Source organism: Callorhinchus milii, unplaced genomic scaffold (assembly GCF_018977255.1).
Source record: "Callorhinchus milii isolate IMCB2004 unplaced genomic scaffold, IMCB_Cmil_1.0 Scaffold12, whole genome shotgun sequence".
NCBI lineage: Eukaryota > Metazoa > Chordata > Chondrichthyes > Chimaeriformes > Callorhinchidae > Callorhinchus > Callorhinchus milii.
Window position 1 is genome coordinate 6,021,114 of NW_024704753.1, and position 15,824 is coordinate 6,036,937.

The 15,824-nt window shown below is 38.7% G+C and overlaps 1 protein-coding gene across 1 annotated transcript in view; it reads left to right on the forward strand.

Annotated features, from left to right (window-relative positions):
* Positions 1 to 424: 424 nt before the first annotated feature.
* The window catches only part of lrig1 (leucine-rich repeats and immunoglobulin-like domains 1), a 51,301-nt gene continuing 35,901 nt past the window's right edge, over positions 425 to 15,824 (forward strand). Inside the window, exon 1 of the mRNA XM_007895194.2 lies at positions 425 to 660. Coding sequence (XP_007893385.2) covers positions 425 to 660 — 236 coding nt within the window. The remainder of the gene's footprint in view (positions 661 to 15,824) is intronic.

Here is a 15,824-nt window from a genome sequence, read left to right on the forward strand (position 1 = left end):
GAGAGCGAGATTCACACCGCCTGCGAGTGAGTGAGTGAGTGAGGCAAGTCAGTCAGTCAGTCAGCGAGTGTGTGTGTGTGTGTGAGAGAGAGAGACAGCGAGAGGTACGGGTACTTCGCTCTCTCGGCCTTTTCTCACACATATACACATTCCCCCCTTCCCTCCCTCTCCCCCTCTCCCCCTGACCAGGACTCCCGACCAAACTTAAAAGTTGTATTTGTTTGCCGTCGTTGTTGCGGTTGCCCTTTGGTTCGTAGATTTTATTTTTACCCCAAAAAAATTGTCGCTCGCCTCTTTTTTTAAATATATATATATATATCACCATTCTCCATATATATATATATTTACCTATTTATATTTATAAAACAATTCCCCCGAAATAACGACGATCATAATAATTATTGTAGACCGAGCGGGATCCAAGATGGCGGCGCTCGGGCTGCAGCTCCGGCTCCGGCTCTGGCTCCCGGCGCTGCTCTTGGTGCTGCCGCTCTCGGGCCCGAGGCCGTGCACGGGCTCGGCTGCCGGTGGCCTTCTTCCACCCGTGGCCCCCGACTTCCCTTGCGTCCTGGGCTGTACTTGCAGCGAAGAAATGCTGGACTGCAGCAGGCAGGCCTGGACTCGGATCCCTCAGCAGCTGCCTGCCTGGGTCGTCTACCTGTAAGTACCCCCCCCCCGAAGGTGGTGGTGGTGGGGGGGAGTCTGCTCCTGGCGGGGGTGAGGGTGTGGGAGAGAGGGAGGGAGGGAGAGTGCTTCTGTCAGCACGGGAACAGTCCACCACCAACTCACTGTACTGTACTGCCTGAGCACAGTGGCTTTTTACAGCCGCTTTTAAATTGCAGATCGCCCTCATCTTGCGCAGCCGTGTGCTGACACACCGAAATCCCGTGCACCGACTGCTTAAAACCGAGCCGGTTTAATTTAAATGTAAACGGTACCTCGCTATTTCTACCCAATTTTTTTTAAAAAAACAGTGATGTAAGTAACCTTTGCAAAGTATGGAGTTATAGCTATGGTTGAAGGTGAGCTGTGTAACCCCCATTTGCGTTTCTGCCTTTCAGTATTGGCTTATGCAGAGACGTTTTGATTAATGTCAGTTTTTCAGGAATGTGTCGAAGTGCCATTACTTCTAATAGTGCAATCACGTTCTTGTAACGGATTGTGTTCGTCTATTACTGAACTGCTTGTGCGTTGAAGAACGCTAACAGTTTTGTATTGCAATCCAATGGATTGTCTCCCCGAAACTAATTTAAACATTACCTATATATAAGTATATATATATATAGATAGATAGATGTGTGTTTGTATATATATATATATAGATAGATAATGGAAAGGAATATAAATGAATTGGCAGTGAAAGTAAGAAACGTAGTCGTTTCCCTTTATGTCCGTGTGTGAATGAAGATAAACGAAAGTGTTAAAGATTGAGATCTGTTACAGGAACTGTAACTGTTATGAGATTATTTGGATTTGGCTTAGAATAGTTACCGCGACTGCTGCAAAAATAAAAGTACGGAGGAAGAGAGTACAGAGTGCTTCTTATTTTTAGGTCCCGGAGACGAGACTTACNTTTTCCTAAGTGGTTGGCATTTTGTGAGACAGACAGGTGGTCTAAAAACATAAATTTCTGCAATGCTGGAAAAGTAAACAGATATTTAAGTGGTCTGAAAAGATACCAGTTTGCTTATAAAACGAGTTTCGTCTCCCGCATCTTTCTTCCTGGAGTATTTATTGATGGTTAAACTGTCAGAACCGTTGACAACGGTTTTGAGAAACCAACGAGCCCCGATTTGGGTGCTTGCGTTATTGGCAACTTAATTTATTGAAATTAACTTTTAATTTTTAAAATAATGTGAGAGGCTTCATATTGCTTAAATTCAGATTGTATGTAGCTTTTTTAGGATTCACCAATTGAAGTCCTTGTAAATGACTGGTGGCAAGGCTATGTTGTCAATGGAGTGGGTTGGCTAAGCTTTGTTTTTGCTCTGTGGTGTCAGCTTTTACAGTTTGTCCTGGTTGGCTTCGTGTTGGCTGTGCCCGACGAACTCTTTGGAGTGGTAATCCCCTAACTAGGTAATTAGGCGGCTCAGTGTGTTGAATAGCGATGGATTTTTCAGATATTGTTCTACTCATTGTCATTGCGACGTGGTTCTCATTCACTCGCCTGTTGCCCGGAGATGCTGACTGGCAACATGCCCGCCCCCTTTTTTCTGCCCGCAGCATCCACAATGTCCTAATGCCTGGTGAACAAATTTAGGTGTACCCACAAAAATGAAATGCTGTTCTTGTCAAGAATAACATTTAACAGATTTGAGACCATCTCAAAGGTCTTAAGTTATTTTCTTTCAGTTTTGTAGACTTGCCCTGCTTCACTGGCAGAACAGTGTTTATTTAATTGGTCTTCTAAGTCGTAAGTGTACTAACTTCATTCATTGTGTTTTAATTAATGTAGTTGTCAATTAATAACATTTAGTTACGTATTCCCTATTATCTGTTTAAAGCTTTGTTGGGGTACAGAGTATGGACTTGATTTTAATGAGATGAAGTGAATCAGTGCCACTTTCTTAAAAAAAGCTTTCAAAAAATTGTGGGGGTTTTGTATTAAGAATACAACCGAGAATTATTTGTTATAACAAATGTAATTTCTTCTCTGTTTGAAAGGAGTAGCAAAACATTGTATTACAGCTTTTGAGTATTATGGGCGAATTTTGCTATGAAGATTAAAACGTGGAAGATTGATTGTATCTTCAGCGGTTGTCGTGTATTTTATAATGTTAAAAGAGAGCAGTCTCCATAACTTTCAATGATAACCATATTCAAGACAGTTAGCCTTAGTAATATGGGGAAAACATTAACATGTATTTTGGAAGTTGTGAAGGCTGATCTCTACTCAATGACTAGAATCTTAAATTTCAGATTTAACATTTCTAAAAGAAAAGTGAAATAAGCAATATAGATAACACCATCTAAATTAACAACATTGATTTAAACTGCTCTGTAAAGCAGCCATTATTTTCTGGAAATGAAGGATCTAAAATGGGAATATTCTAAGAATACTAATCCTTGCATTTGGATTTGATGTTGCACCTTTCACATAGGAGTACCTCTCAAAGTGGTTCACTGTAAAATGGATTTACTGTAAAGTGTAGTGACTGTATTTGTAGGTGAATGACCTGTGTAGAATAGACAGTGAGTGCATAACTTTTAATTCACCAAATCATTCTAAAATCATATACTGAGCTCACCATGTTTTTCATATTGATTGGTTGCTACCACAGTTGACTCTAAACCCAATAACAAACAAATAATATAAATAAGGTGGTTTCAGAAGTAATGATTTTGGCCCGTTGGCAATGTGCAGGATCAGATGGATCTGTTTTTGGATCATTGGGAGGATGAGTGGCTGTTTTGGTGTGGCGAATTGAAAAGATTCATTTGTAACTTTTAAACATTATTTGCATTTACATGATTGCTTTAACGTGAATTGAAATTCAATTTAGTCTTGGAATTAAGGCATTTTGTATATGTCTTAAATCTAGAAAATATTAAAATGAAAGTTGTCAAGAACAAAATTGTTAAATTTCCACCCTTATCGTAGTAGAATCATAGAATTATATAGCACAGGAGGCCATTTGGCCCATCATGTCTGTGACAGCTCTTTGAGAAAAGCTATCCAAATCAATCCCATTCCTCGCCTCCCCCCCCACCCCCCTCATAGCCCTACAAACTTATCCTCCCAAATAATTCTCTACGTCTCTCTTAAAAGCTGTTATCGAATTGTCTTCCACCATTCTGTCAGGCAATGCATTCCAGATCCGAACAACTCGCTGTGTGTATATAAAAAAATTCTCCTCATCTTGCCTCTGTTCCTTTTAACAACTATTTTAAGTCGATGTCCTCGGGGTACCGACCCACCCACCAGTGGAAACAGTTTTTCCTTGTTCACCCTATCGAATCCCCTCATAATTTTGAAAACTTCTATTAAGTCTCCTCTTAACCTTCTGTGCTCCAAGGAGAATAGTCCTAGCTTTTCTAGGCTCTCCTGATAACTGAAATCCCTTATTCCTGGTATCTCCTTTGCACCCTCTCCAATGCGACGACATCCTTCCTAAAGTGTGGTGCCCAGAACTGAACATAGCTAAGGCCTAACCAGTGTTTTATAAAGGAAAATTAGAATAACTTTCCACTCCATTTTTGAATTTTGTGTGTTAAGATTGAAACTCTTGTGAGCAATATGCTAGACTAATTCAGAGATCCTTGGCTTTTCATCACCAACAAAATTGCAGTGAATGCAAATTGAAAAGGAAACGCAGAAACGCCTTGCTTCCAAAGCTATTGAGAATTTAGATGTGCACACAATGGGTGTGAATTGAAAAGGAGAATAGTCTGTGGGGAAAGTTCCCAGGAGGATTTGTGCCTGGGGCATTAGTGGGGAACTTAACATAATGTTGTAAATTTTCTATTGCAATTGCTGTCAAACTCACAAAGTTTGAATATAAAGGAGAAACTTACTAAAAACAGTATTGTTAGTGCCTGATTTGCATCAGAAAAGAAACTGATTATCTTAGCAAGAGATCAAGAAGAAACAATCATTTCTCAGTATGATCAGAGATTTGGACTAATGCTGATTTTATCATGTATCATACTGTGCTAAGAAGTAACCTTCGCACACTTCAAAAAGACTTTGAACATGCAGCCACGTAAAGTTTATGACAGTTTGTTTAAAGTCAACTGGGACTGAAGTAGCTGGGAAACAGGATAGTAACATTTGTTCTTCTGTGAAATTAGCAATGTGACTTATTAAAATGTGAACATTTCTATATTATGTAAATAGATGAGGTTGAACAATTTAAAATATTTCATAGTTTTTTTTATTTTTGGCCGGTTCAACTTTTAATAGGTTATCAGATATTTTTCAAAAACACATTTTTATGAAAATTAATCTATTGAAAGTTGAGTGTCTTTTATTACTCCAAATGTTTGATCACTTAAGCGTTTGTTCTGTGACTAGTGCTTCATTGTTTTTTCTTGTTTTGAGATGCTTAACATTTGTTGATCCATTTGTGTAATTTTAAAGATTAAATTCTGTCAAGCTTTATTCTGTATGCCTTGTGTACTGCATCGCGATTACTCACAGAATGCAAAAATAAATAAAAGTGCATGCAAGCTTCAATTTGAAATTAAACTGTTCGTAAATGTTTGAAAATTTTAAGTATGGAAACTTGAAACAGAAGAATTTATGCAAAATAATTTAAAATTTTCTTCAGGAGTTTGATTAATTGATCGAGAAAGCTTCCGTTTAACATTTTATACTGCTTTAGTATAAAATGTCAAAAGCTAAGATTGATCAGATGAAATAACAGTGAGTTACATGATAAGCCTATTGTGTAGACGTGACTTATTCTGAGCGGCAGTTAAACATTAAAGTAATACCAGGCATATTTTATGGGGCAATCTATCAGTAAAGTATGAAAGGCAGTTAGATTTTTCTTAAATTCTAAATTTAGTGAAGTTGGATTATTGTCTTGACAGGACTGGAATGATCTACTCTGCTATTCAGCTGTAGAGTTTACCAGGGCTGTTGCAATTGAGAACGTAGAACTGCCATTTTCAACTGTTCCTATATTTTTTGTAATGGTTTTTAGTATTATTGGGCTTGTCAGATTGGTAAAATAAGATTTTACTTTAGTTATTACTGCATCTACTTTTTGGATAGTATTTGAATTTTAACACAGGTCTTCGTGACTGTGGGTGTCGGTAACACCAAACTAGAGATGGCTGGTGTAGGAAATGGGAAAGTAGAAGTTCAACTTTACAGTGTGTACACAATAGGGGAATGCTCGATGCTGACAATGATTGCCTAAGTGGAAAAGCTTTTAGGTCCTTATTGCTGGCTGGCACTCCTTGCATTGATGAATACAAAAATTACTCCCATCCCCTCCTGAAAACTCCTGTTGTTGCTTCCTGTAGCCTGTTCATCTGTTGTGGAGGGTGGGGGAGGGTTACCAATGTTTATTCAGGTTCTCTGGTCGCCTCCCAGTAGTGGATTAGAGAAGACCTCATTGATAAGATCACTCTTAAATTATGTGAGAAAATGGGTTTCTTTGGAAATGTTAGTTGAAGGCATGTGTGTAAAAAAAAATGGCTCCTAAATGTATTCCAGTTGTCAAAATATCACTCTCTCCTCCCTGCTTTAATGTAGGTTCACTTCTGTGCAGCTATTTGCTGGGTATCATTACTCACGGAATTTTTATCGGATGTGGAACACAAGGAATTTTAAAATGGGTTTCACTTCTTGGAATCAAATACTGCATTTATTCTTTTAGTCCTGGGTAGATAACATTAAGTTTTGGTTCAGATGGGCTGAAGTGAATGACACAGGATTCGTTCATGCACCGAACAGCACACAGTCACTGGCTTCTTGAAGCTGATTTAATCTCCTTCTTTCCCCTATATTTCTGGGTAAAGGTCTTCTGCACTCCGAGATTTACTTTGTATAAAACCAAATTGAACTTGAGAATGTGCTATATAGAGAATGCTGGAGACACATTTGTGAGTTATTTGTCATTTTGCAACACTAATAGACTGAGCTGGCAATGGGATTTTTAATTAGTTAGCACCCTTACATTATGATATGGTGTAAGTGTTGATCCTTGTCCAGGTGGGTCTGCAGTACTCCAAGGCATTGCTGATCATCCAACCTGACTTTTAATAAGATTTGAAGGCAGACTGAACAAAATCAGTTCTGCGGTGTTCTTGTAAGATTTTATTGGTGGTTTTGTGATACTGGGTCTTCCTGTGTGGTTTCTTGCTTCTCCATTATAATATATTATACCCAATGAGGAAGTGGTCAGCTATCTGATCTAAGTGTGTAAGATTTGTCACATTAAGACTGCCACTTCTAAGGCTAATTTGCACTTTGATTCTGTAGTGTTTGTAAACAGGAGAGGAGGGCTTTCTCTTCAGGAAGTTACGGTTGATTTGTTGATAATCTGGTATGATAAGAAACAATAGTAGGAGCATTTGTGGACTATGTCTGATCTCACCTTTTACTATATTCCAAACTGTTGTACAATGGTTTATAAAATGTCAATAAAAAAAGTTATGCTCAATTCCAGACAGTTAATTTGGTAAGTTGACAGGGTGTTGAAGTTGATTTGCTTGGGTTTATAAGCATTTATGTAGACTAGACTCAATATTAAATATTAATAATAATCCTTGCATTTTGATATAGCGCTTTTCATGTCTTCATATTAGGTGGGACAAGAGTGAGGATTTACAAAAAGAATGAATTCAGAAAAAAAATCTTTTTCCAGTGGAAATTAAACATAACAAACTCACAATTGTTATTGAATAACCAATTTTCATAATACATTATTTGCTTTGATTAAAAACATTTGCAATGCCAGTTTATGTTAACTATATCCAAAATGATGCAATGGCTTGACTAAGAAATCAGGCTATTTCAAAAAATTAAAGCACAAATTGATCAATATAAATAAATCTCTTGTGATTGTAAACTACATACCCATGCTTTTTATTTTTATAACTAATTTATACATAATCAATGGATTGTTTTTATGTATTTATATTTTTGATATAGATATAAATGTATGCGGATATTTATATATTGAATGTGATGTTTACTTTTTATTGGATGGTGCACTGAAAATAGTTACTGACACTGTTAGCTTTCAAAAGTTAATTGTTAAAGTTGGTCAACAAAAAATTTGATGCATTTCCAGTAATTTACTCAAGTTTCTTCACACGAAAATCCTGAATAGAATTCAGAATCCTCATTCTCACTTTCAAGGCCCTCCGTGGCCTTGCCTGCTCCTACCTCTCTGACCTGCTGACTCCCTATCATCCTGTACACTTCCTCCGTTCAGCAGGCTCCAGCCGGCTCCATGTTTCCCGTTTGACCCGCCCAACCATCAGCAGCCGGGCTTTCAGCCTCTCTGCGCCCACCTCTTGGAACTCCATCCTACAATCCCTTCGCCTTGCTGCCTCCCTTGCCTCCTTCAAGGCACACTCAAGACCCTCCTTTTCGACTGTGCCTTTAGCCGCTCTTGTACCTCTCTGTCTTCCATCATCCCAAACCTGCCCCCCCACGCTCGGATGCTGATCCCTGACTGTTCAGCACCTCGGGGTGTCCTCCCCACGTGAAGAGTGCTTTACAAATATAATCTGGTTATTGTTTTTAACTGCAGCAGGCTGAGTGCTTGAGCGATATATATCTTTATACAAGTCAAAGAAGAATTTTTAGCCTCAGCTTGCACTANTTTTTTTCTGATTATTGGAGCAGGTAGCAGCCATTGGCAAATGGTGACATTAAAAACTGGCACACTTATACAAACTTGGGAGATATCTAATCATGGACGGTGTTTTTAATATTGAAAAAATATTCTTAACGCAGTAATAGTTAAAATTCCCTCTCGCATTGCTTCATTCATCTCCTTTCAAATATGTTGGCAATGCTGATATACGGATTTTTGAAGGATCCCCATCCATACCTCACACCCACAGCAGCTGAAACCCTCATCCACGCCTTTGTCACTTCCCAGCTGGACTATTCCAATTCCCTCCTCGCTGGTCTCCCCAGTTCCACCGTACACAAAATTCAATTAATTCAGAACTGCGCCGTCCGTATACTAACCCACACAAAACTCCTCACCCCCATCACACCAGTCCCTTACAAGCTGCACTGGCTCCCAATTACCAAAAGGATTGACTTCAAGATCCCCTCACTCGTTTTCAAATCCATTCATGCCCTCGCACCTCCTTACGTATCTGATTTGCTTACCCCCCACTCCACCACCCTCTGCCTCCGCTCGGCCGGCTCCGTCTCTCAATCCGTCCGCCTCTCTCTGGAACTCTCTCCCTCAATCCGTCCGCCTTGCTCCCTCCATCCTCACTTTCAAATCCCATCTAAAGATCTTTTTTGATCATGCTTACGGTCACCTCCGCCCTCCCTCTTCCCCCAGCTTGGGGTCAGACTCCATCACAGTCAAGTGCTCCGGGACACTACCGCATGTGAAGGGGCTGTATAAATGCAAGTTGTTGTTGTTATCTCTCCTGCTGTGAGTCTCTTACATTGCTGTAATTTCTGTCCCACGGTTGAATGTATTTTGTCAATCCCTGGTCCTAGATCCTTCTCGTGCTGGAAATTGTATTCAACTACTTAGTTTCCTCCCAGGCTCCCTTCTTGCATAGGAATTTATAATGTTCAGATAAGATATTTTTTCTCCCTGCAGTTATGGATAGTGTTGGGTTGTCAGTAGTTCTGGTATATACTTTTGTGGTATGTGTTAGCTTGAATGGCGTTAACTGGAATGCAGTGAACAAAAGGGTAGCAAAAGCTGTCACAAAGCATAGGAAGGATAGTGATGAGAATATTAAATGCTCAATCTCTGTCACTGATTGCATTTTTATACTGTTTAAAGAGTATTTTATTGAAGTGTTTGTATTTTTCTGAAATTTAAAAGAAGTGTCTTTTTTAAAAATAAGAGAAACTTCCAGTAGTTACCCAGACTTGATTATGAATATTTTTAATGTATGGAATGTTCACAAATGTAGGAGAACTTTAAAGGTCATGAAATATTATAAAACGGTATAATCTGTTGCGTTTTGGGATTTTACGAAAGTGAGAGTATTTCTCAAAAAAAATTATAACAATAATCCTTGCAATCGATATGACATTTTATCACATTATCGTGACTTCTCTAGCTAGATTTTACTGTAAAGTGCAGTGGTTGTGTACTTGAAGGCAATGTACATGTTTCAAGTTTTATAAGATCAAATGATTGTGGGTAATTCTGATTATTGAAGACATTTTTGTGGTTTTAAAAATCCACATTTTCTTGAAGAAATGCAACACTATACATCGCCTAGAACGAGAGTTGAAATATGCAGTGACACTTTAGAAGGAGAATCCTCTTGATTCGCTATACAAATTGAAGGATTTTTGTGACGGTGCCAGGGAAAATCAAGTTCTTGCAGGATCAGGGGAAGAACCACAGCATTATCTTTGTACTCGCGTGAAAAATAATAACAATCTTTCAATTTGATATAGCATGTTTCACATTGGGAGGATGCCTTGAAGTGCTTTATAAATGGAATCTTGTTGTTGTTGTCGTTCACAGGATATACTATAAAGTGGAGTTACTTTGTGGGCGAACTACAGAAATTATTGCAATTTTGGTTATTATCATAGCAGTGATACAATGTGGTTAGATGGTGGTAGATTTAAAATACAGATTTAAAGGGCAATCAGTGGTAACAAAACACCCGCTCATAGGGGAAATGCTTCTGTAAACTTTATTAAACTGACACTATTTATTCTTGTAAACTAGCACAAAACCAAATTTGTGAGGATTGCCATTGCGATAGATGTGCCAGAAACGTAACCAACTTTGACTGCTGGAAAGTGGTTTGCACAGGAAAATGAATACATTTTTTTTTACTTTTTTTGTTGCTGTGCCAGTGAAAATCAAATTCTTGCAACATCAGTGGTAGAATCACAGCATTATCTTTGGACTTGTGTGAAAAGAAAATCCTTATATTTGATATAGCATCTTTCACATTTTGCCCACAAAACATGCAACAACAACTTCGATTTATATAGTCAATATACATACAGTCAATTCACCACAGTATATTCTGAAGTGCTTTGAGACATCTCAAAGACGTGATAAGGTGCTTTATCAAATGCAAAGATTATTATTATTATTATTGGAAAAATAGCTATTATTGTATTCTACAGCAAATCAAGAAAATGGTTCATTTGAAAATTAATTGAATTGGGGAGTCAATATACCCCCTAAATAATGATTGTTTAAATGTCTGTTTCTATAGAATAGGCTTGCGAAGATGAATTAGTTATGTTACTGTAGTGATGGAAGTTTATCTGGCAGATAATTATGGTTATTGGAATTATATACAATATTTCACTGAAAGTTCTTATTGGGATTTAGACGCCAGAAAAAGCAATTGGGCTTAGCATTGGACTGGTTTGCTCAAAGCACTTCATTATACTTTGTTTTAATATGAGTACTCCAGGGTGTAAAGAACATGTTACATTTGGTGAAGTACAATTGAAGTATGTAGTGTACACAATGGACAATAAAGTATATTTTTTTAAAATCAAAACCAAAACAGTGTAGAAACTTTTGTGTAAGGTAATGAGTAAGTTAACTGTATACTTTTGGATACGCTGTAGAAAGCTATCTTGAGTTTTCCAGCAGGCTATTATTTGTCATCCTGTCTGGAGGGCAGCCTGCCACTGTTGCCTGAGCATTTTGATTATAAATTGGGTGAAATTTGTTCTCTGGCTCCATCTATATTGAAATAGCGTAATTGCTTCAGACAGGTTTACAGTATGAAAGTGTGAAGGGCATACTGCCTGCCGTGATTTTGTGAGCTTTGGGGCCAGTGCCTGTGCTTGACGTGTAGGTAAGTTGCTGCTGCCCTCGTGGAAAGAGCCTATGGTTCTGGGTCACTAACTTTGTGTCAAAATAAGTGGGGGTGGAGAAGAGAGATGGGAACAAAAGAATATAGCACAAATAATAGTTCAGAACTGGACTTGGAGAAACAATTGGTGAGCTTTGATCACTGTATTTCAAAGAAAACATATAAGGTTACATTAGTTGTATTAATGCACACATGCAAGCCTTACATTTGGTTTTAGTGATTTTCAAAGTGATCTCCATGTGATTTGTAAGATTCCTTGTGGTGCTGAGGTGTTAGATTTGTACAGTATAAGGTCAAAATATACTAAATGAGTTGAATAATAATATTGTTGCACCACATTCATATTCACCTAGAGACGAAAATGCATCAACAAAAAAAGTACAATTATCAAAATTGTGGTTTGCAGTTTATTACAAGAATGAGTCATTACTGTATTTTTGGGAGAGTGTGAATTTTAACACCTGTATGGCAAAACTAACTGCATAATTAGAGCACCCCTCACACAGGGTAGCATCTGATGCCTAGCCCTTGCCAGAACAATGCAAATATATTTTTGAGTGAAGGAACCAAGTATGTGCATTTGTGGGTCTCAATAGGAATACCAAAAAAAGGAATGATTTTCTGAAATCCGATTTACTGTATTCTAATCCTCAGTTTAATTTGAACACGTTTTGCAGAACAACTTAAAACATTAATTATTTTAAAGCAAAAACATTGCATATTTAAAGTTCTATGAACAAATTTTAAATCAAAGGCTAAATAGTGGGATTACTTTCAACTTTATTAATTTATTTCTGGGTTTATTGTTCTACTTGTAACTTATTATTTTTAGTGTTATGAAAAATGTAATTGTCACTTTTGTTTCTTGGAGAAAAATGTTAGTGCGAGAATATTCTTTACGAGAACTCATTTTTTTCACCTCTTATTCTCAGCCACAAAAGATGACCACTGTGTGCTTTTTTACTTTATTCCCATTTAATAGTAAATAATAATCCTTATGTGTGATGCCTGAATTAATCTTTGGTTATGCAGAATATTGCCTCTTAATGCACAGACTGTAAATAGGATGAGGAAGAGATGTGATCCACCCTTCATTGGTAATCTTACACTTGTTTATGTAAACACAAAATAAAAATTGAAGGGAGCTAAAGCTCCAGATTGCCTTGGATTTGAAATCACAGGATCAGAGTTGTTGACATTCACACAGGTGATGCTTGCCCTCTGCCAGTCAGCCTTGTACCTGTTTCTTTACAAGTGCTTGACCCTTAACAGCGAGTGTTGAAAACTGAGCCTAGGCAGTAAAGGCAACAATTCAAACAAAAAGGAGCTGTCTTTTATGTTGCAGAAAAAATGCTCCAGGAGTTTATTATGCTGTTTGTCTTTGTTCCAAAATAGCTCTGATTGAACATGAGAAAGAAAAGCCAGTTGAGGAATGTGAAAACTGGAGCAGAATTCCTCATCTGTCTTGCATACCTGTGCATTACACATTTTTCGTAAATTCTTAGGAATATAATTTTGGAGGCAGTTGTAGTTCCAGTTTTAGCATGCATGATGTCTTCTAAATCTGATAATGTGTCATTTGGTAAAGTAGGTGAAAAGTGTAAATAATGTGCTCTCCAAACTGAATTACAACAACAACAAAATTACATTTATAGAGCGCCTTTCACGTCGGGAGGCAAAAAGTAAGAAGGAAACAAGGTATGCACAAAAATCAATTTTTAATGCGTCTTCAGCTTGAACATTTTTTTATTCATCAAGACCTCCCCCCTTTCCATTAAATGTACACTTGAAATGTAGCTGTGTTTCATAAATATTTAGTTGTGCATCAAACTGTTTGTAGGAGGAACAAAGAGGTAAATAGACATTTGCAGAAGGTACCTTCTTCAATCATTATGAGGCACATATCAGAGTATGATACTTTCTCCTATTTCACAAGAAGTGTAGCGCTCTACTCACCATAGTGTCTTATTTGTGTTCACCTAATAGAAAACTCTTCTCCCAAACCTTGAGTTTTGAATCAGTAATAGTAAGATTATTTCGTCTTCTCAGCCCCATCAAGGTGATGTACTGGTTCCTGCTGATATAAAACCTGTGCCCTTGTTGATTTATGTTGTGTGGTACTGATTTGTTCTTTCAACTGAAAAGAGTTGACTATTCTGTAGCAGTCCCTTCGTCAGAAATTAGTTAATGTATGCTGCAGCATTGCACTGTATAAGGCGATCAGGGATAATAAATGCAATAACACACTGTCACTCATTTCCGTGCATACAGTGGTAAGCACTAGATTACTCCCATGAACTGTCTTCTATCCTCCAGTTCCCCATCCCCCAGAGGATCGAATTCAAGATCCTCATCCTCACCTACAAGGCCATTCACGGCCTTGCTCCCTCCTACCTCTCCGACCTACTATCCCCCTACTTACCTGCCTATACCCTCCGTTCCTCTGGCTCCGGTCTGCTCCACATCCCCCGCCCCAACCGCCCTACCATCGGTGGCCGGGCCTTCAGCCTCTCAGCCCCTAGGCTCTGGAACTCCATCCCCCAGTGTCTTCGTCGCCTCCTCCCTTTCCTCCTTCAAGGCCGGTCTCAAGACCTTTCTCTTCAACCGTGCCTTCAGCTCCCCTCTCGACACTCTACACCCTCCTCACTCCCTCCCTTCCCTCACCCTGACCATTTTCCCCCTACTCGGGTCCCGACCCAATTGTCCAGCGCCTTGGGACGTCCTCTCGACGTGAAAGGCGCTCCATAAATGAAATCTTGTTGTTCTAGCAGAACAACATTCCAGAATGTCTTTACCCACAGTTAGTGAATAACCTTCAAGCCAAATTTATTTCTCATAGTCTTTCTACTGTTGGTCTTATAAGGAACACTTGTGCACTAAAAGTCCAATTCTGCTCCACAAGGGAACTTTTTCTTGTGGATACCGAACCTGACATCTGACACATCAGGCAGAAGTGCTGTCATCAACTGGGTGGTGTAGTTAATCATGGTAACCCTCAGGCTACACTACCACAGTGATAGCTGAGTGCTACTCTCAAGCACTTAGTACTTGATAGTGGTTTAATCAGGCTACACTCGGCTACAAAGAGAAGCTCATTTGCAGCTGCTAACTAAAGAACAGAACAAATACTTGGAAGATGGTCGGTGTTAGGCAATGCATGCAAATATGATAATAATTTGATATAAGGGGCTATATCAAATCAATTTTGTGAATTTACTAAGGTGAATTTACTGTATTTTGTGGGCGAAACATGCAGCCAATTGCGCACAGCAGTGTCCCACAATCAGTCATGAATTGAGTGACCAGTTTATTGTTTTATTTTGAAGGAATTATTACTCCCGGGAAAGCGATCTGCCAGTTACCTACTTACTGCTAGGTAAACAGGCATGTGGAGTAAGGAAACTTGCCTAACGTTTTGCCCTGCTGGGAATCGAACCCAGGTCTCTCGCTTGCGAGGCGAGTGTTCAAACACTGAGCTACAAGACTCCACATACTTGTAAATGTACATACTTTTAATCTTCTTGTTTAAAACCCTATTGAAATATATTTTACTATATTATTCTCTGTCATTTTAGACGCCTGTGGTTATATCCCGTAGAGATGTAACAGCCCCAAATTATACTCATTCATATCTTCCTGGAGTCCTGTAGCTCAGTGGTTAGAGCACTCGCTTTGCAAGTGAGAGACCTGAGTTCCATTCCAAGCAGAGGGCGAAACCTTGGGCAAGTTTCCTTACTCCACACGCCTAATAATAATCCCTCCAAAAAAACAAAACAATAATAAATTGGTCATTTTCAATCTACGACTGTCTGTGGGACATTGCTGTGCGCAATTGGCTGCCGCGTTCGCCCACAAATATGCAGTCAATTCACTTTACAGTATATTCTGTGAAGCGCTTTGGGACGTCCTCCCGACGTGAAAAGCGCTATATCAAATGCAAGGATTATTATTATTATCTGTAAAGGATATTTATATAATCTGCATATGGCTAAGCAAATCAATTTCAGTACTGTTCCAGCATTCCTATTTGACCACAAATCCATTAACCCCTTTAAATGCTGCATTTATCTTTGCTGCAAATCAAAGCTGTCTCGTGGAGCCTCCTGAGGTTGCTATTACCTGGAATATGCTGTCGTTTGTGGAGTTGTTTCTTTGTTGCTCCAACTGCCTCAATCTTCACATTACTGGTTTTCTAATGCTGAGTTTAGGCTGTACTGCCTGCTTCTTAAAGAGTGAAGCTCAAGTGGACATCTTGGGCAGCCCTAGCCTTCAACTTTCAAAACTTTCCTGCATAATAGCATGTGCAGAAAGTTTCATGCTCCGTCCCATACATGTGTTGAAACTGGAGAATC